The sequence below is a fragment of the Nelumbo nucifera genome, chromosome 1, assembly GCF_055504915.1.
Source record: "Nelumbo nucifera cultivar China Antique chromosome 1, China Antique-T2T, whole genome shotgun sequence".
In the NCBI taxonomy this organism is placed as follows: Eukaryota; Viridiplantae; Streptophyta; class Magnoliopsida; order Proteales; family Nelumbonaceae; genus Nelumbo; species Nelumbo nucifera.
Genome location: NC_142649.1, coordinates 198,330,092 through 198,344,189, shown reverse-complemented (window position 1 = coordinate 198,344,189; position 14,098 = coordinate 198,330,092). Strand labels below are relative to the sequence as shown.

The 14,098-nt window shown below is 40.9% G+C and overlaps 1 protein-coding gene across 1 annotated transcript; it reads right to left on the bottom strand.

Moving 5' to 3' along the window:
• Window positions 1-690: 690 nt before the first annotated feature.
• On the bottom strand, window positions 691-4,170 carry LOC104602346 (putative glucuronosyltransferase PGSIP8). Its single transcript, XM_010265999.3, has 5 exons — window positions 3,618-4,170; window positions 2,384-2,642; window positions 2,034-2,235; window positions 1,722-1,869; window positions 691-1,589 (listed from the first exon to the last, which is right to left on the bottom strand). Exons 1-5 carry the CDS (start codon window positions 3,890-3,892, stop codon window positions 1,049-1,051), a joined length of 1,425 nt encoding a protein of 474 aa, XP_010264301.1. The 5' UTR covers window positions 3,893-4,170; the 3' UTR covers window positions 691-1,048.
• Window positions 4,171-14,098: the final 9,928 nt, after the last annotated feature.

The window sequence follows — 14,098 nt, the reverse complement described above, 5'->3', positions numbered from 1 at the left end:
TACTTGTGGAAAAATGGGAATGACAATTGCTAAGACGGAAAAATGTGGAATCCCACTTTCTAGAACAAGCCTAGAGAGAACTCGTTTAAGATTAATTTTGATACCTCCTGTAAGAAAAATCGTAGGTGATCAGTTGCTTGTATTGGTGAACTTAAAAAGATTATTGTATTGGTGAGACGTCTATCATCCTAGCTGAAGCCTGGGCTGCTTGGAAAGCCCATAACTTGATGCTGAATTTGTAACACTGCTTCGTCATCATCATTCCCAGCTAGCTAGTCAACAATTGTCTCTTGATAGGTTGATCCGCAGGTTGCAGAACATCAACAAATGTGTCAGATCATGAAAGAGAATTAAGAGCATGGAGTACTATAGGCATATTTTTTCATGAAACAAATCAATCTGCGGATTTAGCTGGCAAACGAAGATCTTGGTAATATCCTTCCAATTTACCTAATTGGGATAATCACTCTTTCCAAATTGGTAATATCCTTTATGCATCATGGACACCATACATATACACGATCCGTGCTCTTGTACAATCAGTGGCAATGGGACTGCCCATTTCTTCTTGTGAATGGCCATTGATGTTTATTGGTAAAGTGTACATGGTGAGCCCAAGTATTATTTTGAAGGTTGAGTGTGGGTGTGGCAGGTTAGGATTTTACAGGATTAGTACACGTCTAATCTGGATTTGTTTGTAATGAATTAAGATGTTTATATTTGCAGAATGGATCACGAAATGTTGTACTTCTTACAAAGTCCAGAATGTCTGAACAAAAATGCCCCTCCAAACGTTGATTCAATCTCAGCTTAGGCTTCTAAAATGGTATCTATTAGTTCCAGTTTCCCTTGGGACAAGGTAAAAAGATGTAGCATCCCTTCCACACACTGTGGGGTCCTCTGCATCCGTTTGATAGTTCTGTGGAAGGAAGAACCAAACATATATTGGAAGCACGCATGCAGAGGAAGACCATGAGAACTGAGTTGGATTAACCTTATCTCATCTTTTCCTTTTCTGTTGTTAGGAATGGCGAGTCCATTTCGTGCTTCAGTACAACTTGTTGAACTCAGAAGGCTGTGGAGATTCTCCCAATCTTGGCAAGAAGGCTTCCCTCTCAAGTGAGACCTGCAAACACGCCATTACTTTCACCAGTGATCCCCATGCAATTGGGGCACAACAAAACGCGTAAGCAAATACTGCAAGAGCTCGCACAACCCCATCCGAGTACCAAGGGAATGCCATGACCACGAGGGAACCAATGATCCCTAACCATGGAGTCAGGACAGCAAAAGCCGGCAGTAGAAAAGCATTAATTGCAATGGAAGCAAGTGCTGCTGATCCGAGAAGGTAAAGGGTCCAGCCTATAACAGGATGCAGTGTCCGAGGTATGATGAAGAAAGGGACTACATAGGCAGCTAGAATGGACCAGGTGACAGTCATCTTGAGCCCTGTTTGTAAAATGGAGATGCTCTTGTCTGGACGCCTATAGCACATCTTGGATATACTGGGCCGCGCTAACCGCGTCAATGCTATCACTGTTAGGTATATTGCCAATTGTACGAAAACCACAGGCATCTCTGCACCGTACCTGTTTAAAAATGATGATCCCCAACAAAATGAAACAAGTCCAAGCAGATAGTTACAATATGCCTAAGCTTATAATGCTTATTGTTTGCTTAATCAAAGATCAATAAAGCATGCTAATGTTGTCGTCACATACCCTAGAGTTTGTCGACGTTTCTCATGCCAAGAAAGACCCAACGGCAGGACTGGCCATGACCACCAGTACCATGGCTTCAACCATGGTGCGCTTGGGAATGTGATCACGCTATTAGGCCCACAAGGTATGCTCCATCGAAGCTTCAGATCTGCCAAAAATATATATGGTTATTATCTCTGCCTTAGCATTTAAAAAAAAAAAAAAAGACCCAATTCCAAATTCCGATGATCGTATAAATACAATATAGGGTTGAGCAACTAGCCATGTGCATCACATAAATATGAATCACTTTAAGCAAGTAAAATTACTTACAGTAATATGAAGCATCCATCTGGTAGCCCAAAGGAAGTCTGTAGGTACCCTCAAGCCTGGTACCGTTAAGAGGTGGATGGAACATTGGGCGGTCTAGCAAGTCAGGGAAGTAGCTACCGAGAAACCCCTGGTCTGCGCCATCCGGGTTTTCACGTCCGATTGCCAACTCGTGAAGCATGTTCTTGAACACCTCTGCTGATGGCTGCGGTGATAATTCATCAACAGTTTACTCGGAATTTGAATTGATTATGTTTCATAAACTATTTCGAGGTACAGCTCTGTAGAACTGAATAGAATTCTCTTTTTTTTTATTTTTGAAGGGGATGGGGAGGAGGGGGAGTTGAGGATACCTGCAAGACAAAGAGACCAGTGTGGAAAATGCAGGGGTTGATGAAAACAGCACAGAATTGTCCACACTGAAACAGCTCGTCAGTCTTTTGGAGAAAGAGATTGTCAGAGTCAAGCATAACTATGCGATCATATTGCACCAGACTCCATACGTAGAGCTTGTTCATCGTGAGCTTAAACCTGCTGTCGAAGTTGTTCTGTTTTTCATATGGGTTATTCAGATTCTCCACCCTCAAAACCTTCGCTCCATCCTCCTGCTCTCTGCAGAAGAAAGCAAAATTAGTCATCAAAACAGCTTCATCTGATCACTGATTCAGGACGCCCATTGAATCACAGAACAGCAGCTTCCCAGGAAAAAAAAAAAAACTAATTCACAGGACAACAGATGATGCCCCAAATTTTTGGACGAAAACACATAATTGCGAGGTTGCTTCTAAAAAAAAGAGTTTTGTCATCTTCAATATAAGAAAAGAAAACGTTCTGTTTCATATCGTCTTCAAATAAAGAGCACAAGAAAACCCGAAAGGGGTGTTGGTTGTTTCTTCTCCTATTCATTCGTCTAAGTGACCATGATCACGCAACGAATTCAAGGAAAGCCCCTCCGTGTTCTATATCAATAAGATCCAAAGTCAAGGTTGATTGACTAAACATCCCTCCCTGTCCATGAACGATCATGTACAAATATCAAGATTCTTCTTGAAAATAATCCACTCCATAATCGGAAAGAAAATTAAGGAGCATTCGTCATCGCCGAATGATATTTCAGAGCGGAAGGCGCTGTTGCCTGTAGAGAAGTACCTCGCCAATCGCCATAGCTTTTAGCTTTAAATTTAATACAAATAAACAGCAACTAAATGAATTAATAAAAATAAATTTACTTAAGCTCTGATTGACAGCAAAAATCTGAGATGCACATGCACCGACAGCTCGTAATCAGAGCAGTAGGTAAATAACGTCAACCGTCTGATCAATAGCTTAGCTGATATCCGGAGATTCGTGCAGTCGTGCTCCATACTGGTGGAATTGTTTTTATTCCCGCTGCACAGGGATCCACGTTCATCAAATCCAACGTCTCCCAGTGTTTTGGTTTTGCCGTTTTGATTTCGGTGTTATAGCCGGAATGCTCACCAATAAACACTTCTCCGGCATAAGGTTCCAAATGACCGGAAAAATCTCCGGTCTATTTTAGCAAAATGTGGAAAGAAAGGGAAAGCGAGAGGGATTTTTGCGACTTACAGAGTTCGAACCCATCGTTCCGGAACGTCGATGGAGGCAATGACGACGAGATCGGCGTCGACTCTGAGCTTCGCTAGAGATCTGAGCATCACACGTGTGGCAACGTAGAACTCGTAGTCTCTCGGCGTTCCCATATACATCATAGCCGCGTAAGCATTCCTGTGCGTCCTCACTCTATCGCCAACCACACCTTGAGTCGCCGTCGCTGCTAGAAAAGCTGTTAGGAGCAGCAATATCTTAGAAAAACCTAACCTCCTAGTCTCTGAGTGCTCCATTCCTCTGCTTCACTCAGTTCTCACATAAGACGAAACATGAAAGTCGAAACAAAGAATCCTTCAAACAATTAATAGAAATAGAATCCAATCCAATGGCAGTAGCCTCCAGAAATTTTTTATCTTCTCTTGTTCTCTAATGGCCTCAATCACTAGCAGCACGTCGCAAGCATCATACATCGGAGAGTTTCAAAGGCTACAGATAAAACTACAGAGAAAATAATGGCCGGCAGAGCTTCGCCGGGTAAGTACCCGGTGAGTATGCCGAAACAATATTTTCCATCCGTTCTTTGGACAGAAAAAGGCAGAGAACAGAGGAAGAGAGAGAGAGAGAGAGAGAGAAGGCGCGTGTTTTTGTCTTAAGGAGAAGGGACGGAGCAGAGCCCTAAAATAGAGGGACGGACAGAAAAAGTCACTATTTTATTTTATTTTTCAGTTTATATCATCTATCTAAATCTAAATTCTAATTTTTAAAGTAGAAGAAAGATATTCATAAAAAAAAAAAGGAAAGTTCGATACTAAGGTTAACGCGGGGCCCAATTAATTGGCCCATTGGCCATTACAACGTGAGCGTGTTTTAATATTGAGATTATGCCACGTGGCGCGTAAATGATGGCAGATGAAAAGGACTCAAATGTCATTGAAACGGAGTATCGCCTGTATCCGGTACACCGTATTGCAAATTTCCAATTCCAACCATGATGATGCCGGTAGAGTAGACAAAGGAGTGAAGAGGCATCTCCCAGTCCCAGTCCCAACTCCCACGTGGGCCGTGGCACACCGCACCGTGGCCTGGTGGAGATGAGGCCCATTCTTCTTTTTTAATAGTAAAATATTGTCTGGAGCCGTTACCACTTACCAACCTATGTCCTATACAGCTATACTCCTATTCATGCCTCTCTTAAGTTTTGACAGCCAAACACAACTACAGGCCTCATCAAGTCATCAGTCATCACTTATCAGGTCAGGTTCAGGAAGCCGCATTTGGCTTCACGGAAAACGTTCACAAAAGTGGAACCACCACAACACGCTTTCTGTGCTTTTTTACGCGTACTCGTTTTCGTTTCGATAGGTGGTTTTACTTTTTTAAGAAGCAGTTTCGCTTTTTGCTTTCTCATTTTTCAAATGAATCCCATATCTTTGATCCATTTTAATATTCCAAATCGAGTCAAATAGAATCTTATTCGACGGGTTCGGATTCGGTTGATATCATTAATAATTTCTTGAACCAATGACCCTTTAGTAAGCATACAACATCTCAAATTCCTTAATAGATGGATACATGGGTTCGGATTGGGATGTATCCATGTTCGATCCAGTTATAAAACGGGATCAGCTTTATCCGAATTTGGACTATCAAATACCTTTTGCAGACGAAGGGCCTGCTCGGGAGGATTTCTGTGTTGATTGAATTGCGTTGACTGAATTGTTTAGGAGAAGCTACTAGCTTCACCCTTCCACTCATGTAAGCTTATTTTTAGCTTTACCCTCCCCATAAAGGCACCAAATATTAGCATTTTATATGTTTTTAGTGAAGAGTGTAGGGACTACAAGACCCTATTAGAAACGGTTTCGTACCTATCTACGCGTCTCTCATTTTTCTTTTACAGGAATGGAGGACCATTGGACCATGCATTCATTAGTTAGCAGTTAGGACGTTAATGGGTTACAATTATAGATTGTGGATTTTGGATAGAATAGAATCAAAACTATTTTGTGCATGATAGGTCCCATCCCATCCTTCCAAGAATGGGACATCGAGTAATCGTGAAAACCTTACCCAAGCCCGAGGGTATTTGGATTTCTTTGGAACATCGGCATGATTTTAAACCACAAACCAACTAACTTGTCCAATTTGAGGAAAGAACACGCTATCTGCTCACATCAAAGTTGTAAACTCTTTCACGGCCCATTTAGCTCTGTTTCGGCAAGTTGATTGATCTTGGATTCTTATAAGAGGAGATTCCGAAGTTATATCTGCCCCCCCCCCCCCTAGAATGCATCTTAAAAACGTTTTACATCACATCCCAATCATGTATTGGGAATATTTTCCAATGTTGAGATGTGTATGTCAGATTTATCGCTGATTTATCCAGATAAATGCACTTACCAGGGTATGTGATTTTTAGGAAAGACTTATCCGGCTAAGTGCATTTACCCATGTTCTTTTATTTTTCATGTAAATAAGACTGATAATTTTAACCATAAAATTTCAATATTAAAAAGAACATTTTTGTATCATTCAAGTATCCACAACTTCTCCCAAACGGAAAAGTTATTTATCCACCTAAAAAATAGGTAAAAATAAACTTTTTTTGGTCTCCACATAAATTTAAAAAAAGAACATAGATTTCTTGATACTCCTCTCCAAATCCAAAAAAAGAACATCCCTAAATACAAATTCTCAACTCTCGCTCATACTCATTCAACACAGATGATTGATGTGCAAAGCATACACAAGATTTGTCAACACCCACCAGGACCACTACGGCCGTCTGGTAACTTAGTTAATTATTGGTAAAGCTGCAATTTGGGCGGGCTTGGATTGAGCATTTTCCAAAATTTGAATAGATCTGAGGACCTGTAAAGAAAATTTTCTGACCGAAGATGATCCCTTCTTCCTCTCCTCTGAAGAGCATTTAATTCAAAAAACTTATCACTGTCATAAGGTAATATAGAAATGGTTAAACATTTTACGACCAAATAAGCTCGAAAAATGGGCCGTTGGGCCACAAAACAACTAAACAAAGACCATGGCCCATGGGAATTAATTTACGATTATAAAGTAATATAGAAATGGTTGTTTTCAACTGAACAAACGTGGCCTAGACGTGGAAGATTGATTCTCTTCTGCACAATAATTCTCTCTTACTCGGTTCATCGATCAATTATTAAAGGTGAGAAATAAGGCATATGCTATGTACCTTATTTGATTCCACGGTCAGGAATTTTGGGAAACAGATGGTTCAAGTTTCGCTTTTACAAGTAGAGAGAACTGCCATTAACGAGGTGCAGGGCCTATTTGGGGACAGCATGGACATTAGTGTTTCATGTATTCATGTACTATGTACTTCCTTCAATGTAAATTTAAACCGGATCAAATTTTGCACCCCGTTTAGTTTTGCATCTATTTCTTTGTAGTAATGATATACACTCTTATCTCTTACAAAATTTATATTCTTTTTTTTCATTGCATTTATTGGTAGTATAAATTTTGCATTCAAAAAATTGATGCAAAATTTACATCCCCTTTCTCTTACCTCAATTTTTTCTTTCTCATATAAAATAGTGATTACATCATTTTTTTTTTTTCTGCAAAGTCAAGACTACATCATATTGTTTCCAACTTCACTCAAACAAATAACCTTCCTATTCCTATCTCTTTAATATAAGGTGGGGACAATATTTTGCCTCCTATTTTACTTCTCATTCAAAACTGAAGCAAAAATAAACCAAAATTTAAACTGAGCTTATTTGCACTTTTTTTTGCTGTTTACCATAAATCAATAACTTGTGTATACAAATAAATGTCACTTTTGCTGTAAAATGTTATTTAATACTTTTGGATCTTTTTATATAAGTTTGTAATATTAAATTAATTAAAATATAGACTATTTTAACGATTTATGTGTTTTTTATAAATTAAAATTTGTGTATGTACATAACAAGTAACAACTTGCTATATCAACCAAATAATAATAATAATAATAAAGTCTCCTGTTTGTTATAACGGAAATCCTGCCTGCATCTGAATTGGGGTCAGGGGAGGCACCACACCCCTCCTCTGTATTTGTCGTTGATTCCTTACTTCTCATCACATTGCCGAATGGTGATACTCTTGGTTATTGGGATATATGTATGACATTGTTTCTTTTTTGTTCTGTTATTGTAATTTTATGTGTTGCCATCATTAATATGAGCATTGATTGATTGGATAGTTTTTTATTCTTAATATTTTGTAATTTTGATAATTGTGGCTTCCTCATAAAAGAAAAATGTTTTAGTAAACAACAAGGGCAAAGGTTGAAACTATGCTATTATGACTAGTTCATCTCAGTCCTACAAGTGGAGGGAATGCCCTATTCAACGGAATGCTATAATTAATTTTAAGTTAAACATGAACTGTCGCCTGTTCAAATTCAATTCAAGTTCTGGGATCCGGTTATAACCTATGAGGACATGTTGAAGGCATCAGACACGTGTACAAAGTTTACTATTGTATTCAGCATGCATCACGCTAGTTCTTATTTCTCATATTTTGTTTTACATTTGTCATGGAAATTAATTAATAACAAAACAGAATCCAATAAATCTGCAAACTGGAAATACTGAAGGGTTTTTTTCTTTTTTTGTTGGCACTTGTGTTCAATCCTTTTTTTTTTTTTATTCATCTTGCCGAGTCAGACCCCTACACTGTGGCTAGACATTCATCAGATTTTCCTCATCCTGCATCCATATTCATTTCCTCATTCTGTATCCATGTCTATTTGAGATTAGCCTAGTTAGTTTATTTTTTAACTTGAGAAAAATAGGAAAACTCATACAACTCGAAGGGAATTTAAGTACGGAGATATTGCCTTGCGTTGAAAAATATCTCCATACTTAAATTCTTTATTTTATGGGGAGATATTCTCAATCCAAGAGTGAAAAAAACTGTTAGAACGGTGTAAACACAGCTTTACCCTGATCGAAGCCGATCTCGCTAACAGAGAAAATAAGAGCAGAATATAAGAATGAATTCTGTGAACGCATACACCTCATTAAAATATCACTCTATTAGGTTCACGGGAGGCCTCTACTGGTGGAGGAGCTGTGAGGGGGAGGAAGAGGTAAGCCTTTGAATATGTCTTTTTGTCAAAGCCGAATGTAGCCTGTAGGCTTTACATCATTCAGAATGGAGCTTTCAAAGGATCCACACATAACTATGAAAGTTTGGCTTTTTAGCAATAGTTTTATGCGTAAATTAATTTTTTTAATGTCTTAATTTGTTTCTTTACTTGGTAATTTAAGAAATTTGTGATTACGCCGTGGTGATGCATGCATTTAAGAAATAGAGATTTGGCATCACATAGGATTAGTGACAATACATTGTGGGGTACGGATATTGAGTACATTCCAATCTTACGGCAGAAAAGTGTTCATGAAGAGTCCCTTCGTTGAATCAAAATCCTATATTAAGGAAAAATCATAGGATCTACTGGATTTCATTTACATCGCTATCACCCTGGGAGAGAACTCTTTCTTGTCACTAGGTGTTTGGTACTTACTAGATAATCTGTGTCAGATCAGCATCAAATAAGTATTAATTTTCTCAAATGGATACTGAAATTTTATTTGGTTAAACCATTTATCAAGAAAATGTCTTCACAGGTTACGTGAAAGCCATCCATGGGAAAAAGTAGGAAAAAGAAGGATTTCTTACCTTTTCCTTTCTTTCCCTACTTCTTCCTTCAATACAAGATGGTGATATGTGTCTGCCGTTCAAAAGGGGAGTATAGTGTGGGTAGAGAGTAGTGGGCAGGATGAAATCCTCTATATGGTGTTTTTTTTACTGTTTGCCAAATGTGATATTGTCAGAAAAATAATAATAAACATTTGGAAAAAATTCTTGATTATTATCTTGTACTTTGAGCCTAGTGCCACTTTGGTCCCTAAATTTTAAAATGCGATAATTTAGTATCCAAACTTTCAAAACGTGACAATCCAGTACCTGTCGTTAATCAGATGTTAACCTGTGGTTAAGTGGCATTTGAAAAATATACAAATGCCCTTCAAGTGTTATTTAATTTTCTTCATCAATCATCTAAACATTGACACAAAATTAACAGTCCCAAACATGGTTTTTAAAACTGACCCGGAGACTAAACCGGTCAGGGGTCCGGTTACTAGGTCGAACAGTCCGATCGACCATTCTGATAAAAAAATAAAAAAATTAAAAAAAATGAAAACCGGTCAAAACTATTCAAATGGTTCGAACGGTTAACTGCCTGGGTCAACAGTTTGCTGACCAAAATCAATGGTTTTTATGGAAAATCCGGTTTTGGGGGAAACCGAAACCAGTCACCTAACCGATTCCCGGTTTTTCCGGTCCAGTTTTGGAAACCATAGTCCCAAATCCTTGCCTCTTCCATTCAAGAAAGTTGGGGTCAGGTTTGAATAGAAGAGGCAAAGATTTGGGACTATTAATTTTCTATCAATATTTGGATGGTTGACAAAGAAAACTAGATGACACTCAAAAGGCATTTGTGTCTTTTTCAAATGCCACTTAATGGCTGAAAGGTACTGGATAATAACGTTTTAAAAATTTGGATACTGAATTGTCACATTTTAAAATTTAGAGATCAAAGTGGCACTAAACCCAAAGTACAGAGTACTAATTGGAAATTTTCTTTAAACATTTTTCAACCACTTTTTCTTTTTTTTTAATAAAAATGATATACAAAAATATTTATTTGATAAACGATAATAAAGCTAAACAGCTCCTACATATTATAAAGAGATTAATTATGTTGTATCAACAATATTAGAAGAGGTCTCTATCTCTGAAATAGTTGATCGAGTCGTCCATCATCCCAGGACATAATATCAGGTTCAGGTTATCATATCAAATTAAGATTTATAAAGTGAAATCAATATGGCTACCCTAATTGCTAAACAATGAAATTAAAACAAATAAAATATTGATTTTTCATCAAATTGTTTCTTTCTTTTGTTTTTTTATCAGAAAATATTTGATTTGAAGCTTTGGTGGCAAGTAGGAATTATATTATTAATTTGTTAATTGTTTTCTCGTCATTGTGATAAGAAACAGTACATTTCGGCTATAGTTGAATTTATTTAATAGGGTTCACAATCCATCATCCAAATGATCCAAATGACAGTTTTATAAGAGATCATCTATTCGGATTGTCAAATCCAATCAAAACAATGACGATATATTATTTAAGATGAGTTCGGATATGTTGACCTCAATACATTGTTGGTTAAGTTTACTACCGATATTCTCGATATCCGACTAGCTAGATGAGAGTAGCCAATAATGTATTGTGATCAATATTCAAATTCATTTAAGATAAACTAAACAATTAATTAAAATTAAATGAGTCTATCCATGTGATTTCCATACAATTTCTCAATATTTTAATCAAGAAGACTTGAATTCAAGACTTCACAAGTTGATTGGCCAAAACCAACCACTTTAAAGGCAGGATTCCATATATATTTTGCCTCCACAAGACTCTCCAAAATCAACTAAGGCAGGCAGATAGAATCTATACAGTTGGATCCAAGCCTACTTCTCAACTTGTAAATACATCTAAATTTAAATTCTGAGCCATTGTTTACTTAGAAACGACCTGGTCTGCTACAACCTACTACTTGTATTCTATAGTCCAGGTTTTACATAATAATAATAATAAATAATAATAATAATAATGGGGTGTGGTCCAATGCACCGCCTCTCTATTTATTCAAATGAAAGGCAGATCGGTAGATGCAAATTACAATTGTTTATTAATTTATGCAATTAAACAATGGGGCCCAGGGTTTTATAACCGGACCAATTTTGACCCGGTCAATGGGATTTTGAGTAGGCCGGGTTTCAATCCAATTTGATTGACGACTAACCCGGCCAGTCTGTCAGGCCAGACTATCTTAAACAATAAATATAGAATTGAATAAAAAAGTGGTTAAAGAGAAATATCTCAGATTCAAGCCAGGATTGCCGATGGCGATGAGAAGCGACCAGATCTGCCGCCAGGAAATCCGGGCTCCGATGGGACTGGAGTGGTTGGGGTAATCAACCCCAAGGCCCAAACTTCTCACATGGGTTTGTTTGGATCAAATGCGGAGTTCAACCTTCTAAAAGGATTTGTTTTAACATCCTTCGTAGGGGTGTTCTTGATGAAGGAAGATTTGGCCTGACTTTGTAACCACTCAACACGTAGTAAAGGCAATAGTTTGGCACAACAGCTCGCCAAGGCGCAAGCTCCGAGAGAAGGAACTAGTGGTCCGAACTCCCCGCAAGGAGCCCGAACTCCCAGTAAGGAGCCCGAGCTCTCCCTTAGGCCCCGAACCTTACGAACACAAAGGGCAACAACCCGAATTGGCCTACCCCACGGCAGTTCGGGCCACACTTCTATCCGAACTCAAGACTTAACCTCGCACACCACTCCAGCACTTCGCCCCCGGGACACCGAACTGAACAAACCGTACCTGACACCGAAGGAGTCCGTATCCAGGGGCGGCGCATCTGACTGACTTGGGATCTGACGCTTGACAGCCGCATTCCAACGGCCACCTGCCACCGCCATCTCTAGTTACAGAGACAACTCCGACAAGGAGTAGTGGCGGTTCTGTCCCAGCAGAGGTGATGACACCCGAACTGGCAGAAGCACAGAAGTAATCATACCCGACCTGACAGAGGCCTCGAAGTGAGTGCGCGAGGTGGTTATAAAAAGGCTCTCTACCCCCAAGGACGAGGTATGTGAACTTTGCGCCATCTGATTTTATCTTGCCTTTGAGAGAATACTAACTTGAGCTTCAGAGTGATCTCGTCGGGTTCCTCCCCAGAGATTCCCCACTTTCTTCTCCGTCTCAGGCCCCCCTGTTGCTCCAATCAGAGGCAAGGTCGTTGACAGCTAGGATCGGCCGGATTGCGCACCATCAATTGGCGTCGTCTGTGGGAAACGCTTCTAAAAGCCTCCCTCTAAAACTCTCATAACCACTTTTCTCCAAAAACCCCAACACTCATGGCTTCTTCCAGCAATGCCGGACGTGGCACAGAGATGAACACCACCGGGGAACAACTTCAAGTCCCCATGGTGTGCGTCGGACAGTTCACCATCCCCCTTCCGGTGGATGGGATCCCCAGCTTGAATGCGCCACAAGCAGTGGCGCCCGTAAACCTTCCTGCCATGAGCATCCCCTCTCCTCTCCCTATCGAAACAACCTTTACTGAACCAACTGTTGTCCCCCTGGCAACCAGCCAGAACCAGTTGGACGACCTGATGCAATGCATGCGGGCAATGCAAGCCCAAATGCAACAATTCCAGCAACATCAGCTCCAGCAGCACCAAGTACTGCACCACATCTCTTAGTATCACTATCAGCAGTAGTTCCCCCAACTGCCTCTGAACCAACCACTACTTCCACCTCGGCACCCTGCCCCAAAGCCGGTTAAGCCCTCCCCTTAGGGTGGACGCCGTCACCAAGGAAAGGCCTCCCAACCTCAGAACCCCCACAAGAGCCAGGCCTCATCCCCGGGCCGAGGGCAAAGAAAGATCACCCCCGCCTCGCAGCTCGCCAGCGGGTCGGGCACCTCGCCCGCCAAGTCAATATCCCGACACTCCAAGTCTGAGCTCCCATTGACAGAGAATCGGTTCAGCGTCCTGGCGGCAGACTACCAACAGCCCGGGCCCATCGAGCTCGGCAACACAGAGGCCAGCAGCGCCAGCACCAGGCCCACTCAGCAACGAAGGCGCCGACGAAGTTGCCGAACTGCCACCCGTGTCCTGCCCGAGCTCAGAGGTAAAGAAGAGACGAGCTCGGACGAGGTAAAAGCTGCCCCAATTCTCTCGGTTCCTTCCCCCCTCGCATCAGAACTCCTGGCAGTCCCCATGCCCAGAGACTTCAAGCTCCCGCCTTTGGACAAGTATGATGGGTCCTTCGACCCCAACGACCACGTCGATGCTTTCCAATCCCAAATGCACCTCGCCAGGGCCAGTGAGTCGTGCATGTGCGTGGCCTTCACCACCACCGTCAGTGGGGTAGCCCGCACTTGGTACAGGAACCTGGCCCCCGGGTCGATAAGATGTTGGGCCCAGTTCGTGCAGGTCTTCACCGCACACTTTGTCACCAGCAAGTGGTGCCCCAGAACCGAGAAAAGCATCTTCGGAGTAGTCCAGAGAGAAGGAGAATCCATCCGGGGCTACATCAAGCGGTTCAATGAAGTGTGCTTGTAGATACCACGATTAGACCCCGCGGTGCAGCTCGCGGTGGCCAAGAGAGGAGTAACACACAAGGAGTTCAAATGGCACATGGTAGCTAACCAGCCCGCAACCGTGGCCGAATTCCTCAAGCTCGCGGATAAGTTCATGAGAACAGAGGAAGAAATCAACCAACGGGCCGAAAGCGGGAACGAGAAAAGAAAGAGGGAAGGCGAGCCCTCCAACCCAGTTGACAGAAAAAACCCGGCCCGGGAGACGAAGC

Excerpts from the sequence above, each read along its gene's own strand:
- LOC104602346 (XM_010265999.3), bottom strand. The coding sequence starts at position 3,892 with ATGGAGCACTCAGAGACTAGGAGGTTAGGTTTTTCTAAGATATTGCTG. Across the intron at positions 2,236-2,383 it reads CTGGTCTCTTTGTCTTGCAG|CCATCAGCAGAGGTGTTCAA; the intron begins GTATCCTCAACT and ends TTATCACCGCAG. Across the intron at positions 1,870-2,033 it reads GATGGATGCTTCATATTACT|ATCTGAAGCTTCGATGGAGC; the intron begins GTAAGTAATTTT and ends TATTTTTGGCAG.